General features: G+C 41.3%; 1 protein-coding gene across 4 annotated transcripts in view; it reads left to right on the top strand.

Annotated features, from left to right (window-relative positions):
* The window catches only part of atrx (ATRX chromatin remodeler), a 33,176-nt gene that overhangs the window by 1,124 nt on the left and 10,727 nt on the right, over nt 1-21,325 (top strand). The window contains exons 2-30 of one of the 4 annotated variants that reach the window (XM_034597675.1): nt 607-665; nt 832-881; nt 998-1,119; nt 1,414-1,494; nt 1,622-1,743; nt 1,852-1,919; nt 2,725-3,445; nt 3,494-5,021; nt 5,470-5,542; nt 7,266-7,429; nt 7,521-7,673; nt 7,785-7,899; nt 8,004-8,103; nt 8,347-8,565; nt 10,614-10,755; nt 10,860-10,969; nt 11,181-11,327; nt 11,470-11,647; nt 12,244-12,381; nt 12,532-12,707; nt 12,803-12,920; nt 14,361-14,491; nt 14,751-14,845; nt 14,976-15,115; nt 15,518-15,668; nt 16,163-16,263; nt 17,010-17,118; nt 17,253-17,430; nt 17,884-18,075. In XM_034597675.1, coding sequence (XP_034453566.1) covers nt 612-665; nt 832-881; nt 998-1,119; nt 1,414-1,494; nt 1,622-1,743; nt 1,852-1,919; nt 2,725-3,445; nt 3,494-5,021; nt 5,470-5,542; nt 7,266-7,429; nt 7,521-7,673; nt 7,785-7,899; nt 8,004-8,103; nt 8,347-8,565; nt 10,614-10,755; nt 10,860-10,969; nt 11,181-11,327; nt 11,470-11,647; nt 12,244-12,381; nt 12,532-12,707; nt 12,803-12,920; nt 14,361-14,491; nt 14,751-14,845; nt 14,976-15,115; nt 15,518-15,668; nt 16,163-16,263; nt 17,010-17,118; nt 17,253-17,430; nt 17,884-18,075 — 5,676 coding nt within the window. In that variant the 5' untranslated portion in view covers nt 607-611. Of the gene's footprint in view, nt 1-606; nt 666-831; nt 882-997; nt 1,120-1,413; nt 1,495-1,621; nt 1,744-1,851; nt 1,920-2,724; nt 5,022-5,469; nt 5,543-7,265; nt 7,430-7,520; nt 7,674-7,784; nt 7,900-8,003; nt 8,104-8,346; nt 8,566-10,613; nt 10,756-10,859; nt 10,970-11,180; nt 11,328-11,469; nt 11,648-12,243; nt 12,382-12,531; nt 12,708-12,802; nt 12,921-14,360; nt 14,492-14,750; nt 14,846-14,975; nt 15,116-15,517; nt 15,669-16,162; nt 16,264-17,009; nt 17,119-17,252; nt 17,431-17,883; nt 18,076-21,325 lie in introns of all 4 variants that reach the window. The other 3 variants (XM_034597674.1, XM_034597673.1, XM_034597672.1) reach the window with 3 other exon arrangements.

The raw sequence follows: 21,325 nt of genomic DNA, 5'->3' as shown, positions 1-21,325 counted from the left end.
TAACACGAAATAGCCCGACCATTGTCTGTTAGCTTTGACATCGCTGGGAACTGGCTCATAGACATAACAATGGTTAGCGCTAACTTTTTTATATCATTTTATTTATGTAAGAGACTCTTGTGACAGCGCAACAACGGGTGATTAAAGTATTATGTGATTAAAAAAAAAAAAGAAGCTTGGATTCGCTGTGGTAAGTTTCCCTCCTGCTGCTAGGTCTGTCCAGCTGTAAAAGCTCATGCTGTAAGTGTTATGCAAAACAGTATGTAAGTAAATCTCGTCGTGCAGTAGCAGAGTTTAGCCGTGACTTTTGTACCAGAGTTCCTGATAAAATGATAACAACTCTTGGAAAAATATCCTATAATTTAAGCAGCCTCGAAATGAAAGAAATATGTAAAACTAAGCACTTCTTATGGAAATACAGAAAGAATGGAAAGTTATATGAAAGACTGATCGGTACCCGGACAGTGAAAAAACACCATGGGTTTTCTCTAGTCTTGTATGGCAACAGTAAATGTATTAAATCTTTTTGTTTTTCCCAATCTCTAAAATGAAGGTACAATGTGTTGGTATTCTCATTAGGAAACACATTTTCAAATCTCTTTGCAGGTAATATGAGTCTGGATTCTGATTCAACCCTTGACCCAATGGCAGAGAAAGCAGAGGAGGTAAATATGAAGTCTCTTTGGCTGGCAAATAATGTGTGTTTACATTTGTGTGTTGACAATACTAGCAATGTAAACTATTCCTAGGAGGCTCATATTTAACTGTCTTTGTAAATATAATTTGTTCTTAATTGTCATGGTACTAAAACAAATCTTAAATCCCTGTCAGCCTGGTAGCTCCAGAGAAAAGATGAAGCCCTCCTCCTCTCGCAGCAAGAGGTGAGGAGCAGTTCTCTCAAATGAGGCACTCATTGTATTTGTTTGCACTTACATTCTCTCAAAATGGCACAGTCACGGCTTCAAGTGATCAAAGTCCTTGTGCTAACACATTACAGGAAGCCCACTACTGCAGCTAAGCACACTGGACTGAATGAATCCGACACCTCAGCTGAGAGTGACAATGACGGTGCCCCCTCTGACAATCCTTCCGACAGTAACACAGGCAGCGCATCTAAAGGTATGAACAATGGAGGTGCAGCGTTTCCTACAGAATCTCCATTCTATCTACAGCAGTGGCTTTTGGGGGCGGGGGGAATGAGGGTTTATTATTGTGATTGGCCGCTGAACTGACAGGTCTATTATGAAATTATAAAAATTGTAATTAAAAAAACAACAACAAATCAATTAAACTATGGTGAACCACTAAATAACGGGGGAACACCTTTTCCTCATACTTGCGATATCATTGATACAGATATCGTTGCTTAATTAGATGCTGATTGTGAGACACTTCTGCTATGTCTCTCTTTAGGCACTTTAGTGATGAGACCAGCTGGTAATGAAAACAAAGGTGCCATGAAGCTGAGAGTCGATTTCAAACCGAAATCTACAGGTAAGTTTAGCTTGTGTTTTGAGCATTTGTAGCATTTGTCTGTAAATCGACTGTACACCGCAATAAATCATTCAGTGAGTGGGGAAAAAAGTAAAAGGATGAAAGTTAAAGCAACCGATTTCTTTAGTCCTTGTAACAGATGATGCACTGCAGAAGAAGGTAAACTGCACTGCCTGTGGAAAACAAGTAAACCAGTTTCAACGCAACTCTGTGTATGAGCATCCCGCACTTAAAGTACTTATTTGCAAGGTAAGAAATTCCAAATACACATTTCACATGTTCATAGCCATTTCAGTGAAATTACCTCCTGATATTTTTCACAATGTTTTAGTGATCCCATATTTCCTCTTCCTCTAGTCATGCTACAAGTATTACACAAGTGATGACATCAGCAGAGACTCTGATGGGATGGACGAGCAGTGCAGGTAAGACGTTTTACACAACACCAACAAAACATATGATTTATCGGCTTAAGTGTTACACAACAGAAGTAATTAAATAAAAAAAATATTTTTTTTAGGTTTTGCCAGGCATCTCAAAAATACATAACATAACATTATTAATTTGACCATGATGCTTCTGTGTGGATGACATTCTTGGATCATTCTTGAATGTCCCTTTGAGATTGACATGTAATGAAATACATGAAAAGTACTGCTTTTCTGACCCTTTTATCCATTGTTCAGATATAGATTTTTCCTTGATCTCCACCCATGTGCAGTATAGATACAGTGGAAACCGTTTATGGTGATCAATGGATGGATCAAACGCTTGGGACAGAATTGTTCCTATACAAATGCTCTTTAAATACGCTGGTGATAATGATCAAGTACTTACAGTCATCATTTTGGGTCTTTCATGCATGTTTGGACCGTGAAAAGTATTTTTTTTACAGTTTCTACCGGCTGTCAGTAATTTACTGCTCCTCTCTATGTCCATTATTCGTGCTGCACACTGTCAAGCAAATCAAGCCAAAGAGAGAGAGAGAAAAGTGAGCAGCAGAGTCTGTCTGTGTGTGTGCATAGGCGAGTGCGCAATCTTACCTTTCCCTCAAGTTCCGGAACTATCATACAGAAGCTACGCAATTCGGTTAAAGTAATCAACCGCTTACAGTGAAGCGGTTTCCAGTGTAGTATGGAAGTCAGTATAAATAGTACTGACTATTTAAACATTTTTTTAAAATACCGTATTTGTTTAATGCCCTAAAACTGTTTAACTTTTCCTCCCCAGGTGGTGTGCTGAAGGAGGCAGGCTCATCTGCTGTGACTACTGCAACAATGCCTTCTGCAAAAAATGCATTTTGCGCAACCTAGGCAGGAGGGAGCTGTCAACCATTACTGATGAGAACTCAAAGTGGCACTGTTATACCTGCAGGTCGGAGCCGCTTCAGGATCTAGTCTCCAAATGCCACCGTATCATGGAAAAACAAGAACTTGAGCAACTCAAGCAACGAAAACCAGATAAAACAGAGGAACGTGAGAGCAAGAGACAGAAAAACAAATCAGTTAAAGAGCACAAAGCAGTTGTCAATGGAAAAGAACACACCGAAGGCTCAGGGACCATGACGTTTTCCTACAAAAAGCTGCAGGTACCCAAAGAACTTATAAAGAAAGTAAAAAAGCTTGTTGAAACTACAACTGGTCTAAACAATACATTCATCCAGTTCATACAGCAGGAAGTTGAGGAGCAAGAAGATAAATCTATCAGGTGTCGGCATTTGAAAGCCTTCAAGGCTGTGCTTGCTGATTTGAAGAAAGCCCACAATGCTTTGGAGGTGGCTTTGGAACCTGAGTTCAAAAGCATGGAGTTTCAGAATGGTAACGATGGGCAACATATTGCAAGAAAGACCAAGGCTGTTCCGCCCCCTGTAGAAATTGATAGTATGGATACTGTGGCGAATGCAATTGATAAGGTTGACGCAGCGGAGAAGTTGGACAAGGAGCCTGTTGATGAGCTGGATGAGGAGCCCATCGATGAGCCCATCGATGAGTCCATCAAGGAGCTGGATGAGGAGCCCATCGATGAGCCCATCAAGGAGCTGGATGAGGAGCCCATCGATGAGCCCATCAAGGAGATGGATGAGGAGCCCATCGATGAGCCCATCAAGGAGATGGATGAGGAGCCCATCGATGAGTCCATCAAGGAGATGGATGAGGAGCCCATCGATGAGCCTATCAAGGAACTGGATGAGGAGTCCATCGATGAGCCTGTAGAGGAGCTGGATAAGGAACCGGATGAGGTGCCCATTGAGGAGCCAGACGAGGTGCCCGTCGAAAATCCGGATGAGGGGCTGGACGAGGCGCAGCCTAATGAGCAGGAGATGGACAGTGATAAAGTTTCAAGTGAGATTGAAATGAAAGACGGCCAAACTGAAGTTGATGTAACCAAAAAGAAAAGAAAATCTGAAGTATGTGAAGATGACATGGTATCAGCTGGTGAAATGTCCTTGGATCAGGACATCATGTCTGTACCACCTTCGGTTCCTGAAGAGCTTTTTCAGATGGTGGAGAGTCTTGCGGATTCCACCATGCTCTCACAGAGCAACACAGATTTGATCACACACACTGATGCAAGGTCAAATGAAAAATCAACAGACTCTCAACGCCCCCACCCCAAGGTCAAGAACCTTATAGTCAAGCTGACTCCAGTCCCAGTCGTGACAACATGTGGGTCAAGGTCCTCCAGGTCCAAAAATAGAGTAAACGGTGGGGAGATGCAGCAAAAGTGCAAAGAAGAAGAAGGCAAGGAGAAGCGTGATGCAGTAGATGGGACAGTAAGCCCACTTCCTAGCCGTCGATCTAGTAGAGTTAAGACCACCCCTTTGAGGAAGCAGGCCGAGAACAAGGACAAGGTAAAATCCTCTGAATCTGAGTCAGAGGAAGAAAGTAAGGGGAAGGCCAAATCCAAGAAATTCAGTAATGCCAAAAAAGAGGATGGAAAGCATACCAAGGCCAATGAGAAAAAAACCACAGACTCTGACTCGGATGAAGTTCCACCCATACTGCTAGAAAAGGCAGCAGAAAGCCACAGCACAGATGAAGAAGAAGGAAGCAAGAGTGCTAAAAAGCGCTTATTCAAACTAAACAACACCTCCACACAGGATACAGACAAAGCCTCAAAACGTAAGAGAAAGTCTGAAAGCTCTGAGTCAGATACGGAGAAGAAAAGTAAAAAGACTCCCAAGAAGAAGAAGCAAAACAGCTCAAACTCCTCCAACTCGGACTCTGAGATCAAGAGTAAAGGCACAGCAAAGAGAAGATCTAGCCGCGTGAAGAAACAAGAAGAAGCAAAACAGGATGACAAAAATTCACCTGAGAGGAAGGCAGCAGACCGCAAAAGGTCTTATGAAAAGAAGCGCAAAGGAAGGAGCTCTAGGTCAACCTCAAAGCTGCAGTCTTCCTCCAGTGAGGACGATGAGGAGCAACAGGCTGAAGATTGCTCAGGAGAAGACAGCGACGAGCAAAAGATCAAGCCCATCGTGGAGGAGAACGTTGTGGGAGGCAGTGGTCCCTTCCATCAGTCCTCAGGTAATTTGGTGTAGAGGAGAAGAGAGTTTAGTGGTACTCAGCTTGACATCTGCTTAATTGTCACACATTTGAGTCAACCTGAGCAAACCTGAAGTTTGTCTTTAAAAAAGTTCGACATTTTGGGAACTAAGCTTATTGTCTTTCTTTCTGAGGTAAGATGAGAAAACAGAAACCTGTCGGATGTCTCTACTGCCAGCAACTAGTTAGCATTGTACAAAGCTAGCCTGTCTCTGTCCACAAGTAAACAAATGTGCCTCCTAGCTCCTCTGAAGTGCCCCCAAGAACATGTTCTTTTTAATTTGTTTAATTTTCACCAAAAACTGAGGTGTAAAAAGTAACTTTCTGAAGTTTTGCCTTGCAAGAAAGAAAAAGGGGAAATTTCACAAAATGTCTAACTGTAACTTGCAAGCGCTTCCAATAACGGTATATTTACTCTTTTGATATGTAGGAGATGAGGCGGAAGATAAAGCGGAAGTCTCTGAGGTTGGTGAAGATGAAGACGATGATGACCCTGAAAACAGGTACATACTCAAATCACAACAAACTGCAAAGATCGTCTTTACTGGGGCTTTTCGCCCTATTATATTGACTGGGTTCTGAGAGCACACGGCAATACTTGACTAACCAAACACAGTTCGGCTGCTCAGTCTGGTCCTCACTGAAGAATGTTGTGTTTTTTAAGTTTGCAATCACAACACATATATCACTCTGGTTTATCCCAGAGCATCAGATTTTTGCCCAAAAGTAGAGGTTGGCTGTTTTATCATTTTTTGTCATACATTGTATTGGACAAACATTTTTTCATCACAGATATATTGGTATTGATGTCTGTTGTCTGATATGCAACTTTTTTCCGAGAGAAATTTATTCTTGGGGTGCTTCAATGCTGTCATCAAAAAGTTTGTCCAGCAGAGTGTGCTCTGACTCTATTGTTTTCAATATGTGTGTATGTATATGTACTGGTCCTAAAAACCCAGTATCAGTTGGGCTCTACTCAGTAATGCCATTGCAATGTCATAAGCCTTGGTAGAGCATAAAGGAGGCAGAACATAATGTATAGATTCCGCTGTGCAAATTGTGTTTCTGTTTACAGCGCATCAGCACAGGCATCAGCCCTCATCACCAAAACTTCTCAATTCTTGTTGTCTTTCCTAGTTGAGAATTTGTTGGTCTCTTCTACGTGTCTGGCTCCTCCTTTTCAACCTGGGACTTGTATTCTTTTTTTTTTGCTATTTTTTTTTTTGCTTCTTCAGTTTTGTGTGCGCAACGTGTTAGAAATGGCATTGACACATCCAGGCTTTCGGTGAATTCTACAGACATTTTCCTGCTGTATTGCTACACGAGCAAACTCTGACTTTTTTGCGTATATTTTGCTAGGTGGCTGAAAGGAAAACTCAGACTTTTGCGTTCTCACACACAGTCCTGGATAGTTAGAAGAAAAGGGCCGGAGTTGAGCGTTTGTCTGAAAGCAGCAATAGTTTCATTCCATTCACAAGCCCAATGGAGAATTTCACACACATAAAATAAGAGTGGTAAATTGCTGTGTAGACACGACAGGGCAAGTGGGGGAATCTATCTAATAGCACACATCTAACTTTGTACAGTACAAATGAAATTAGTAAAAGGATTCGCACCAGGAAATGCTACCAAATAAACCACAATTCATTAATAATACTATGAAGGTTTAGTGTCACAGACATATTGTTAAACTTTTTTGTGAAATCGTTAAGAATAATATAAAACAAGTCTGTAGCTGAAGCTCATGAAGTCCTACCTGAGGTCCACCATGTCACAGGAACTCCTTAGTGGTCTATCTGTGAATAGTGTTAATCATGCAATTGCTGGGCAGAATGATGTGATTGATGACTTTGCATCAAGGAAGGTCAGGATGTAGCAGTTTTGCAATTTAGTTGCATATAATTGTATTTGCTAGCAATATGTTGTAACGTATAGGTAATAACTTGATTCTCTATTTTATTTGTATCTTAATCTTTAGTTTTTACGAGTGTTACGACTGTACATAGTTTTGATTGTAAATAATTTTATATTTCTATAATGTTATATTTCTGCAATTGTATAGACATTGTTCCAAATGTCTCAAGGAAAATGACTTGTTGTTTTTAATGGGTAGCAATTATTTCCCCCTGCATGCACGCTTTACCCCGACTGCTTCAATTCCATCCTAGGGGAAACACTGGATTAATGTTAACCTGCTGTGTCTGTGTTATTTCTTTTCTTCTGAAGGATTGCAAAGAAAATGCTTCTTGCCCAAATAAAATCCAACTACTCTTCGGGAGCAGAGAGCTCCTCTGATAATGAAGGAGAAGATGAGGATGAAAAGTCCAAAAAAGTTAAGAAAGAGGATGATGAGGATTATGATGAAGAGGATGATGAAGAGGAGCAGCAAGGTAGCACACATTTGTTGAATATAACCAGGTCTTTTTAAATAAGCCTGTTTTATTATGCGTTGTATTAAATGATTTGTTTCTCTCCTTGGAGAAGATTCAGGTTCTGATGTCGAAGTGAAGAAACATGGCCGACGACACAAATTGCTTCGTCATAAGCTCTCGCTAAGTGAAGGTGAATCGGGAGAGGAGAAAACCCCCAGTAAAGAGAAGAGCAAGGAGGGCAAGAAGAAGTCAGGGCAAAAAGGTGTTTTTTTTCAACTTTTAAGTATTGTCTAAATATTTTGGTGCCAGTAATCTGAGCTCTGTTAAATCAAATGAATTTTGTTTCCTTGTCCTCTATTTGTCTGTATATCAGTGGACAGCGATGACTCTGAAGACTCAGATTTTGAGAAGTCAGAGTCCAGTGAAGAGTCTGCATTTAGCGAGGAGGTTAGCGAATCAGAAAACGACGGGAAGCGTCGAAAAACAAGGTGAGAAACGATAACTCCATCCACTCAATAGTGGCAATTTTTACTGTCACTCGATCTAAATTGATCTCCTGCTCATGCTTAGACGAATTCTGCTGTGTTTGTAGAGCTTCAAAGAAGAAGGATGAGGAGAAACAGAGAAGTTACAAGCAGAAGAAGAAACGACGCAGAATCAAAGTTCAGGATTCCTCATCCAGCAACGAGAAGGTGTTTAAGATGCAGTACACTTGGATATTTGAGTTTCTTTTATTCATGGTAGGATTTGCCAGGTGGAGGAGATGGACCCGGATAACATTTGTCAGTCAGGTCATGCATGACACACAAAATGTTGTTTGAACTCACCCCTGGGAGTGTTGTGAGGATTATTGAAGTCACAAATTAATCATGGGGTTGCTTTTTCCCCCTATGGGCTGAAGATCAGAAGGCTGAATTTAATGTTCATTTCCACAGAGCGGGGAGGAAGACGGGGAAGAGGGTGAAGATGGTGAGGATGGTGAAGAGGGTGAAGACGGAGACGACGACGATGAAGAGCGCAAAGGACGCAAAAGGATTCGCAAAATTCTGAAGGACGACAAGCTGCGGACAGAAACGAGAGATGCCCTGAAGGAAGAAGAGGACAGGAGGAAACGTATATCTGAGAGGGAGGCACTCAGGGTGAAACTTCGAGAGGTAAATATGATAAGTCCTGATGTCAATCTGAAGAACAGACTGTGTTCAAAGCTCTGAGATGTTAAATTCATTAGGTTCGGGTAATCCCCCTGATTAAACTGCATGCAAGGTTAAAATGTTCAGTGTTCATTCGGTCCTCTGATACAATTTCAGGAATTTCCCCTAGGAAATTGGTTCTTAGAAGAAGGAATGCATAGAACTGTCTCATGCAGATTACAGCAGCAACCATTAGTCTATTGACAGAAAATTTATCTGCAACTATTATGATAATCCATTGCATGAGATGAGAGACCTTATCATTGAACAATGTCAATATGGCTCCACCTTCTCAAATGGGATGATTCGCTGCTTTTTTGTCTTGTTTAATAGTAAACAGAATATTTTTGTTTGCAAAAAACAAGCAATTTGAAGATGTGATTTTTGGCTTTTAGATATTGTGATTATTCAATGGTTTAATATGTTTCTGGCATCTTGTTGACAAAATGATGAGTTGAAAATGTAACCAGACTAATGGGCAATGAAAATATTGAAGGACAAAAACAGTCCAACAAAAACAGTCCAACCTGCTGCTGATTCCTCACTGTCTCAGAACCAAACAGCTGTAGAATCTTCTATGGGTTTTGCTTTAAGTAATTAAATTCCAGAATCTGCTCAGGACGGTGTAAAAAGCAGCAGCAGCAGAAAACAGCGTCTGTGTAGTCAGTCCATTCTCTCCACTCAGTATGTGTTTGACAGCTTAAGCTTGTAAAATGACAACAGGATTAGCTGTTACTTATATTGAATTTTTTTTTTTTTAATTAATCGGTGTTGAAGCATGTCAGTAACTTTCCTCACTGTGCGCAGGATCATGTGTTTTCCAGCAGAGAATGAAGTGTATAATGAAATTGAATTGATTTAATAAAATAATGTAGTTAGTGTAATTTAGCTTTTTCACCCTAAATCTGTGTAGTATATATTATAGTATATATATTAGTAGTATAGTGTATGCGAAAACTGAGTACGCCCATACTCAATATCACAACAATGTGAAGTAAACTCAAGTCCTTTCCTTTCAAAAATGTTTTTTTTTGCCAATGCCCAAAGGAATTAAGCAAAGTAATTTTGAAACAAAAACATTTGGCTAATAAAGCTATGATGAGAACTCAATTGTAAAGAAGTAAGTGCGCCCACAGTAGTTACTCTCTACGTTAGTGAGATTCCGCTCTTTTATTTATTATAGTTTGTATGTGCAGTTTTAGTTTTGATGATGCAGTCAATGCTCCTGGGCATGGATGACACCAGTATTGAACATATCTGTGGAGATTTTCAGCCATTATTCACTGATTATTATTTTTGATCTTGCTGGAAGGTTTTTTTTTTTCTCCAAAGGTGTATCTGTTGAATTCAAGTCAGGGGCCATAGTTTTTTTTTTTGTTGTTCTTTTATAAATATGTTTGAAATCATTGTTTGGAAAATTCCTCTCCCGCAAAGCTTCTAAACACTGGGAGTCATGTTTTCACTTCTTGTGTTTTAAATCTTTTCTACATCTTTTGCACTCACACAGTCTTATATCAGCACTCACCCACCTCCATTTTCAGAAAGTTGAATCTTCTAAGCTTTTGTGATATTACACAGGGGTGAACTCAGTCCTGCTGTATTGTAACTGGCAGTATATAGTTAATAATTAATTAACACATGGACTTTACTCTGAAAAATAGTGCTGGTTTTTTTCTTAAAGTTTTAATTAATTATTATTATACCTCCATGGGTATCTTAGCATAACTACTACATTATTGCACTAATTATAAGTACTGTTCATTAGATTAAATCATACAGTATATTAATGATGACAATAGTTTATTTTAGAAAGATGAAAGCTGGACTTTATTAAACACTTGAAGAACAGGTACATGATAAACTCTATCTCAAGGATATGAAAGACACTATCGGACATTGGCTGTAAAAGTAATAGTTTTAACTAAAGTCTATATTTGATTGACTGAACCTTCAAACTAATCTTGCATCTCTCTCTTGTGGTTCCCCTCTCCCTGGCTTTGCTCCTCCTTCAGGTGATTGTAGTGAAGGAGTCTTCCCAGATCACGTGTCCCATCACCACCAAGCTGGTGCTGGATGAGGACGAAGAGACCAAGGAGCCATTGGTTCAGGTGCACAGGAACCTTGTCACAAAGCTCAAACCTCACCAGGTTGACGGTAAGGACAAGGTGAACAGGATTATTAACAAACGCAATTCTTCATATGTAATAGCAAGATGCTCATGACTGATTTGGCCCTTCTGTCTTTTTGTTGTATTTCAGGGGTTCAGTTCATGTGGGACTGCTGCTGTGAATCTGTGAAGAAGATCGAGAAGTCTTCTGGCTCCGGCTGTATCCTCGCCCACTGTATGGGCCTGGGAAAAACTCTACAGGTAAGGAGGAGCGAGAGCACCATGCTGTTCCAGTTGGAAAATTGCTCTAATGCTGCACAATGTAAAACAAAGATGAAAACTGGCATTCTACAATGCTCAGGTAGAAGTGTTGTATACCGTCAGGAAGAGCCTGTCAAACCTTGATGAGTAAATCACTTCCAAAGTTGTGCCATCACATTGTGTTTAACTGTAGTTCTTTTTTGGCCTATAGGTGGTGACATTGCTTCATACTTTGCTGCTTTGTGAGAAACTGGATTTCACCACAGCACTGGTGGTTTGTCCCCTGAACACTGTCCTGAATTGGCTTACCGAGTTTGAGAAGTGGCAAAAAGGAATGAAGGATGAGGAGAGTTTAGAGGTAAAGACTGTGTGTGTGTGTGTGTGTGTGTGTGTGTGTGTGTGGGGGTGTGTGTGTGTGTGGGGGTGTCACTCTCCCAATTCATGAACCATTTTCCAAAAATCCCTGCATATCTTATTGATCTTTGCCATGTGTTTAACAGGTGGTTGAGCTGGCCACAGTGAAGAGGCCACAGGACCGAGCGTACGCTCTCCAGAGATGGCAAGAAATGGGCGGGGTTATAATCATTGGCTACGAGATGTACCGAAACCTCACCCAGGGCAGGAACATGAAGAGCAAGAAGCTGAAAGAGATCTTTCAGAAGACACTGGTAGATCCAGGTATGCTGCTCTGGCTTGAAACTTTAACTGTATGTAAAAGCAGACAAAATTGAAAACAATTCTCCCCTATGTATGAAATCTAATGAATGGGAAGAGAAACACTATATAGTCAGATTTTCAATTCTGATTTAGGTCTTTTTCTGATTTGTGGCTTCAGTCTAAACGGTCATTTTAATTGATGCAACTTTTAAAGCACTGCAAGCTTTCATTCATTATAGCAACCGCAGTTGTTGGTCTATCTAGTCATAGTTGTTTCTTCTGCTGTTAACATTTTTTACATTTTGATAATCACATAATCTTTACTCATGTATTTTTGTGTCAAGAATATTATTGCAGTTTGCTACTCAAGAATATTAATTTATATACACTACATATACAATATTAAAGCAATGTTAACTCTGCTCTTACTTGGTTTCTTGTTTAACTCTTAAAAAAATAGGGATATAAAACGTCTCTAAAGTCCTCTGTCGTTAACAGAGGCTACTAACACATACTGTTGTGACTATGTGTTTGCCTGAAGACTGCCTGGTGATCAAATATATTTTCAGTTGCTCTTTCTCTTGTCATAAGCTTCTCTTTTTGTTCACTGACACCAGGTCCAGACATGGTGATCTGCGATGAAGGTCACATCCTGAAGAACGAGGCATCAGCAGTGTCCAAAGCGATGAACTCTATCAGGACGAGGAGGAGGGTCGTGCTGACTGGAACACCTCTGCAAAACAACCTTATTGAATGTGAGAATACTTAGTTACGATCCATATTTGAAAAAAGGCTGTTAGTTGTTCTTGGTTTTAGACAGTGACATTTTATTGAGATAACTTAGTACCAAGATTTTGTTGTTGTGTCATCAATGTATGTATAACTAATTATTGTCTCCTTATCAGACCACTGCATGGTCAACTTCATCAAGGAAAACCTGCTTGGGTCAGTTAAAGAGTTCAGGAACCGCTTCATTAACCCCATCCAGAACGGTCAGTGTGCCGACTCCACGCTACACGATGTCCGGATCATGAAAAAGAGGGCTCACATCCTCTATGAGATGCTGGCTGGTTGTGTCCAGGTAAATAAAAACTGCCTGAGACAGTTGACTTTGATTCTCCTCATCCACCTTCTTGTTGTCTCCTAAAGTGGCTGACTGATTTCTGCTTCCCACAGAGGAAGGATTACACGGCGCTCACCAAGTTCCTGCCGCCAAAACATGAATATGTGCTGTCTGTTAGAGTGACTCCGCTCCAGTGTAAACTCTACAGATACTATCTGGAAAACTTCACAGGTGGGAAACACACTCTAATGAAGGTTTTTTGAGTTTTTGTTGCACAGGAGCAAAGGATTATGAGAATGGCAGTGCCACTGGTCAGCTTGAGAGCGGCAGAGCCTCTAGAGGCTGCAAACAGGGCTTTTACAGAATCAGATCTGATTGCTTGGACAGGGATTTAGCCTAGATTAAACCTTAAACTAAAACAAAATCCAATTGAAAGTTCCACTGTAAAAAGTGTGTAGTCTGGGACGAGGCTATGTCCCACTACAGAAATGTTCTCTGGACTGGTCTCTCACTTTCATGCTGTATTGTTAAGTCGTTTAGTGGACTTTCGTCTCTGAATGTGGCCCACAGTGTGTGTGTCTGTGTGTCTGTGTGTGTGTGTGTGTGTGTGTGTGTGTAGGAGTGGCAGCTGGCAGAGTGCCGCAGGCAGGGTTTAAGCCCAGTTTCCCACGTCTCCCTAATGAAGAGCCCTGGGAGAGAGGGAACAGAGGGTGGGGGGTAATAGGGGGAATGTGGGGGCATAAAGGAAGGGGAAAGACATTGTGAGGCAGGAGGGGGCCAGAGGTTTTACACCAAAAGTGAAAACAAAGAACAGGAGAACCGGTATGTTAGAGGAGTGATGGGGGGCTGTTGGTGGTATGTGCTGTGGCTCATTAGGCTGGGTTGGCCACGGGGCACAATGCTGATGTTGTGACTGGCTCTGGACCTCCTCAGTGGTGTCTTTGGGCCTAAGACCACCAGTCACTCTGCAGGGTGGGAATGGTCCCAAAAGTTTTGCCACAGCTAATGTAAAACCCACAGTAACTTCTGGCCCCATGTCAGTGCTCGCCAACATGCAGCGCAGGTACAAAGTTAACATTTCAGCAGCTGCCATTCTCTTGCATTTGTGATGAAACCATAATCTGATCAAGCAGAAACATCATGTCTACACATTCTAGACCTGACATCTCTGACATGAGATGGGCTGACACTTCTTGGGTTTTATCTGTTTTGTGAGAACAATAATAATTTTAATTTAATTGGTCCATAGAGAAGTGGTTACAGGTAGAACTCTGAGGGACCAAAAAGTGGGGCGGCTACCTTATTAGCATACAGAAATAAATAAATGTAGAAATACAGAAATAAATACATGTAGAAATACAGAATACATTTAAAAATGAATGAATACATTTAAAGATAAATGTAGAACGGCACAAATAAATAAATATATGAGAAAATACATAAATCGCCCTTTTCATTACCAAAATGTATTTATTTTTTCATTTATGTATGTAATACATAATTCCTGCATTTCTATTTATTTATGTCTACTTCATTTTTGGTCCCTCAGATATCAACGTTTAGGTTTTGTTCTATGTTTTCTCATCCGTATGCATGAGGAGGTTGAGGGCATGCTGTCAAGTACATAATGCAAACAAACATTCATCTTTCCCTTCATTCCCTTGTGTGCAGGTGTGGGGAATGCTGTGGAGGGGGGCCGTGGCCGTGCGGGGACCAAACTCTTCCAGGATTTCCAGATGCTCAGCAGAATCTGGACCCATCCCTGGTGCCTTCAGCTGGACTACATCAGTAAAGAAAATAGGGTAGGACCATAGAAGACCAGACTGCACCACACTAAACACTTACTCAAAACTGGGAATACAAATTACCACAAATCACACACATGGTGGGAAAACGATAGAAATGTAGTGCTGACAGGTCAAGCAGCAGGGGAGAACAACGCATGTTGCCTCTGCGGCAGAATTTCTCCCTTATGCATCAATTCTACTACCCACAATCAAGCTGTTTGTTTGACCTTTATCACCACACAGACAAGACTTACACACATACACTCTCTTGCAGGGATTCTTTGATGAGGACAGTATGGAAGAATTCATTGCTTCAGAAACCGAAGAATCCTCGATGAGCATGACCTCCGAGGACGAGAAGGCGAAAAAGTAAAATATCATTCGCCTAACTTTTTTTTAAATATATTTGCGCAGAGATGACCTCATTTAACTGCCCTTCTCTATTGCATCTGTTACTCCTGCTGACCCCAACTCTTCCACTGTTCCTCCACCCTAATAGGAAAAAGAAGCAAGGGAAGGGAAAAAAGAAGGGCTCTGATGACTCCGACAGTGACGATGTGGAGGTCATCAAGGAGTGGAACAGCAGCTCTCGGGGCAAAAATGGAGAGGGCAGAAACAGACCAGAGCCTGTTGAGGAGCGTAAGTCTGGTGTATTCACGACATATGAGGGGAAATATGAGCAGAGCCACATATGTGGGAGATTCCTTTGTGAAACAAGTGATGCCACTCGCCACCTATTTCCACATTCAGGATGGTAGCCTTGCAGAAGCCAAAAGCTCAGCCTTTGTTACTAGATTTCCTGAAAAATATCCCCTTTTATAATAAGTTGAGCCTGGGAGCCAGAAATTCAGGATTTGAGGGACTAGGAAGGAAATTCTATAGAGGACTATAGATTTCATTGTATAATCACATTTTGTGTAGCAGAAATTGTGCAATAGTGAAGCCCAGAATTTTAATCTTGTTGTCTTTGCTACAGTTACTTGTTTAGGGGAATCTCTGCCGGCATGAACACTAATCTGTAACTTCATGCATCTCAAACAGCTCGGGCCTCTGGCTCATCACCAGGAAATCCCTCTGCTGACTGGCACAGGGATTTTGTCACTGAGGCAGATGCTGAGATTCTGGAGCACTCTGGAAAGATAACACTCCTCTTTGAGATCCTGCGAATGGCAGAGGAAGCGGAAGATAAAGTGTAAGTGTACCTGTTGGTTCTCAGTGTGACTTGAAGGTTTTGGGGTTCATCCCAGAGTGACTGTGTTGTAAAATGTAGAGCTCAAACGTATTGGATGACTGATCAAAATCAGCCGATATGAGCCTTTCACACACATTGGAATCAGCGTTTGTTTGGCGATTTGTGAAACTTTAATTTTACAGCATAACTAATGCAGGAAAGAAGTGCATTCATGTTTACATTATATGCTCGTATTTGTTTTCTTTTAGTTATGTTTAAAAACGTTTATGGTTAATCTGTAAAATTTGAAGTTTTCAATAATTCAATAAATTTCTCTGTCATAAGGTTTTGATAACATCTTTAGAGTCAATGCAATAATTAAAAAATATATATAAATATATTGGTATCTGATATTTCTCACTCCCTATTATCAGTATCGACATTGGCCCACAAAAAATCCACATCAGTCAGGCTCTAGCAATCCTGGTGTAACCTCAATCTTTGTTTTTCCTCAGGTTGGTGTTCAGTCAGTCTCTTATCTCTCTGGACCTAATTGAGGATTTCCTTGAACTGTCGTGCAGAGCTAAAGATGAGGAAAAAGTTTCTCCATACAAAGGTACATTTTTAGTGCAGTCTGACAAGGCCTGTTGACATGTCTGTTAACATTATGCCACTGAATGATCCTATATTTGCACATGATCAGCTTTGTCTGTATGCTAACATTTACAAAGCAGCTCTTGGTTTTATAATGTATAGAAATTATCGACCAAAATTTAATAAAAATAAACCAGCTATTTATGTAGTTTGAGGATGTTGTCCTAAGATTCCATTTTGTGGTTTTATACTGTTGTCTGTAACATTAACATGGGGATTCCTATGGAAATGCATGTTTCACACTCATGAGACAGTCCACATGCAGCATGGATTCTTGTAATCGTTGGTTTGCTTGTTACCCCTGAACACACACACACACCGCTGCTGGTGTAAGGTCATGTTCCTAATTAAACTTCAGCAGATGTTTTTACTTTCATTTTGAAAATGATTAGACCTTGACTTTTTATTCCACAAAAAATGTTTGCTCAAGGGTTTGTAATTTGTAATGAAAAGATCACAGTGCTGTAATTGGAAACATACTGAAATGTTGGTTATGAAGGCTGGTAAGGGGGGGGCAGCCATTTTGAAGGCTAAACACAACTGGCCTCTAACCAACACAGTCATCTATCTGCTGTCTGTTAATACCAGAACTAAGTCCTTTTGACAAGGAAAAGGCTCTTTTGATGGCGAGACGTGTTATTTTGAAGGCTCTGTGGAGCGTAGATGGTGAAAAGTCAACAGTGTTGTAACTGTAGTGTGTCTCTGAAGGTGAAGGCAAGTGGTTCAGGAACATAGACTACTATCGCCTGGATGGTTCCACTAACGCCATTACCAGAAAGAAGTGGGCCGAAGAGTTTAATGACACCAGTAACGTAAGGTAATGTACCTCCATTATATGAAACGGCACAGAACAATATGGGAGAATGTAAAACTAAATTTCAGGTGCATCTAAATGCAAAAATGCTGAACAGGTGGTAACGCTAGCTCTCTCCCTCTCTTATGCTTTCCTAGAGGTCGTTTGTTCCTCATCTCAACGCGAGCCGGCTCACTCGGCATCAACCTGGTGGCTTCCAACAGGGTCATCATCTTCGATGCCTCCTGGAACCCGTCCTACGACGTCCAGAGTATCTTCAGAGTCTACCGCTTTGGCCAACTGAAGACCGTCTACGTCTACAGGTTCCTTGCCCAGGTGAGCTCAGTGGGCCGTTCTGTTTATGGATGTGGTGCTGATATGTAAAAGAAACCATCCGTGATCAGCCAACCTCAACTTCTGCTTGAGGATTTCAGTTCATGTGTTTGACACATTGTGAATTTGAGAACGTCCGTATCTGGAAACAGTTCAATGGACAGTTAGTGACTTAAGTTAAATCCTACACAGCACTAATGAAAACACCTATCTCATGCTTAAAGCAAACAGTAATAACACAGTGACTTGTTTAGGTAGAGGTAGGCAGTAGACACAGTCACAGTTTCTAAAAGAGACTGATGAATATGTACAGAATCTCAGTGGCTTTAGAGACATTGCCTCTGTCACTCATGAATTACAAAGTAATACATAGTAAGGTAACTTGCTCCTTTGTAAGTAGACCTTAATTTGTTTTTCTTTTCTTGGCCATCCACTCATTACGTTCTCATATTTCAGGGTACAATGGAGGAGAAGATTTATGAGCGGCAGGTAACCAAGCAGTCCTTGTCATTCCGAGTCGTGGACCAGCAGCAGATCGAGAGGCACTTTACAATGAACGAGCTTGCCGAGCTCTACACCTTTGAGCCAGACATGCTGGATGATCCCTCAGAGAAGAAAAGCAAGAAGGCAACACCCATGCTCCCTAAGGTAAACATGCATATATGCATCACATTTATGTTTTGATGCGGAGATATACATTTTTTTAGAAATTAAATTGAGCATAGATCAGATGTGTAATTGGTCTTTGCCAAAGCACTGACTGAGATTTCACGGGCTTCTTTAGACTGATCCCCAAAGGAAATGCAGAAAAGCAAGCTGAAACCTATTAACAGTAGTAAAAGAGTCTTTTATCCATCAACCAACATGGCACCGAATGCCTTTTTAAATGCCAAGCTTGTTTTTCCGTAACTTGCACCAAGTAGTATGTTCTTTCTTTTGAAGTTTAGCACTTCAGTGATAAACTGTTGTTTAGACACAATGCCAGCTTGTATCCTGCGTGACCTTTCCGGGATCTTTCTGTTTCTTCTCGTTTCCCTTCATAGTCCTAAACCTGCCTCTTCTCTGCGTTGCGCAGGTGCAGTGTCACTATTTGGGCCCCCTGCGGTTTAATAAGAACACACATCCCTTACATGGGCCATCCAACCCCACACAGCTGCACTGATTTATCTGTTTACTGCTATTTACTAAATAGTCTTCTTATTGCAACATTGCTGCCGCCCTGTTATAAACCTGCTCTTTTTTTCTGTTTTCATTCATTCCTAGCTGTCTTTTACTTCTCTGTTGATCCTTGAATTAGTTCCATCCTTTCCTTTTCGCAGTGTGGGGGTTTCTACGGATCATTTTAAGTGGTTTTACCTCTTTGTTTTGGTTTGACCCGGGTTACGATGCAGAAATGTGTAAACAGAATGGATAAGAGACGCTGTATATCTAACAGTTGCTCTTTCACTGGACACTCGAGGCTTTTCAGTGCACCTTAATGGAAAATCTGTTTTTCCATTTACACTGTCAAAAGATCTTTATCACTGTTCCCTTCATATGAGTATTAACAGGCAGAAGCACTGTATGAATGCACTCATTCGGCAGCTGATATCATTGCTCTCACCTTCTATATCCCTCTTAAGGAAGGAGTAGCCTACTTAGAGTGCAGGCGAGCACTGTTATAGATTTGAAGAGGAAAGATGTGTTCACTGAGCCCCGGTCTGTTAGATGCGTATGATCTTTAATGAGTCCAGTGACATTTATGTGACACAGTCTTCAAGCTGGAGAGGCTGACAAGCTCTTTAACAAGCGACCTGTTTTGGCCAGGGGGTTGACTATGATGTGGCAGCAGGACTGCAGTATTACGGAAGGAATTTGCCGTCTGGAATGATGTGAAGATGAGTCAGATGCCCTCCATCCCTTTGAGCCAACAGCGCTCTGCACAGAAGGAGAGAATGATTCGATCTTCACACCGGTCAAGTGCTGTTTTCTCAGCCACAGAGGGCATATTGGTGTGAAACCTGCGTTCACAAGGGCCACTGAGGCGCTGGTGGATATTTGTGCTCAAGAAGCTGAGTATTTCTGTCTCATCCTTCTGCTCATGTAGAGGGAAAACTCTGCAGATAACTGTTTTCTCTATCACTCCACCTTCCTCCTCTCCTGTTATGCTTCTTATATCCCACCGCTGTCATTACTGTGTCTCCATCACCTCGTATTTTACCTTTATTTCCTGTCCCCTGCAACTTGTCTGTGCTGATGTCCCCACTCTCTTCCCCTGTCCAGCATTACCCCATCCCGGCTCCTCTCAGCCATCTTCACAACCATCTGTTGCCCTGACTCAACACACTGCCTCTTAATGTTCAAAGCAAGCTCAGTAAAGTTGTTTTTCTTTTTCTCCCTCTGGCCTCCCGTGCATGATGAAGGGTCATTATTTAAACCCCCCTCTTAAAGATGTCTCTGCACTCTTCAGAGAAACTAATTGGAGACAAAGGAAGCAGGCTCACTTCCCCCTAATGACAAAGAAGTTCCATGCAACCCAGACATGAGATTTTGACTCCCCACCCTCTTTTGCCCATTTCCTGTTCATCACTTGTATGCACAATGTTGACATGTGTACAAAGGACAATGTGCATGTTAGTCTGGGGAAATTTTTTATACAGCGCTGCAGTGCTCCCTGCAAATGTTGCTGCATTGTACACTGTCGGTCAAGGTGGCAGGCTGCGGGCGTATCTCACTGTGTGTGCCCTCAGCAGGTGATGGCTGCAGTGTTCATTAGACTCTGTCAGGTACACTGAGGTTGCACTTGAACCTCAAGAGCAGGAGCAGACCGGAGCAATAAGCCACACCATGTTTGTCTCATTAGGGGTAGGAAGTCACTTTGACCTTGAAGGAAAACTCCCCCCTTAAATCCTCTTTCAGCATTCAGTCACTGACGATCTGTGGATTCCAGGACTTATATCCTGATACACGTGTTGTGGTGAACCCACCCTCAACCTACCCCAGGTACTTGTACTCTGGTAATAGGTTTCTCACACTTCCCAGAATGCTCTTTGCCTGCTTTCAGAAACCTGCCTGAGCTTGTTGCATTGCAGGTGGAAAGAGCACTAATGACAGTCACAGCGAGGCACCGAGCCATGGGCCTCATTTGCAGCGCTCAGTCTATTGGGAGTACTGACTGTGGAGATATCAGTGACTGTCCCTTGTGTGATTCATCTCTGTGTGGTTGCTTAACACAAACATGGAAATAGATGATTGTAGAAAAAATACTGTTATGTTGGACTCTGGTTTAATTCAGCTCAGCTGTCGTTTTGTCACTCTGCAGGAAAAGTCAAAATATACCTCCTGATAATTAAATGCCGACGCCTGTGTTTTAAAGGGTGATACAGTTTTCTATGTACAACAATCCAGTGTAATGACCTAAATTTTACTATAAAATATCAAGGCATTGATACACTGTTAAATTACATTGAGAACCCTTAGTCAGATAATCGACTTTGACTTTGGATCAAAAGAGATTTGTTTTTTTGCCTCCTTTCTTTGTTGCTGTCTTTTAATGTGGGCCCATGACAGACCAACTCAAATGATTATGTTGCAGGTGTCTAGTGTTGTCACTGAACTTCAAAACTCCAGTTTTCTCCCTGTGCACCTGCACCTTGGAATAACATGCAAAGCAATTTAAAGCTTACTTCATTACTCTTTACGGTGTTTTAGTTTCTTTATTTATTCATTGCCTTTATAATAAAATGTTCCCTCTTTTGTCTCATGGCCCCTTACAAGTTGTTTTTTTAACTTAGCTATAGTATAAAATGAAGTCTGCACCTAAATGTATTTCCGGGTTAATTGAAGGTTTTGCATCATCTCTCCACCTCTTCTATGATGGCAGGATTATCACCCTGTGGGGAACAGCTGTTTAGTACAT

Source organism: Hippoglossus hippoglossus, chromosome 10 (assembly GCF_009819705.1).
Source record: "Hippoglossus hippoglossus isolate fHipHip1 chromosome 10, fHipHip1.pri, whole genome shotgun sequence".
NCBI lineage: Eukaryota > Metazoa > Chordata > Actinopteri > Pleuronectiformes > Pleuronectidae > Hippoglossus > Hippoglossus hippoglossus.
This window is presented reverse-complemented; position numbering and strand designations above follow the sequence as displayed.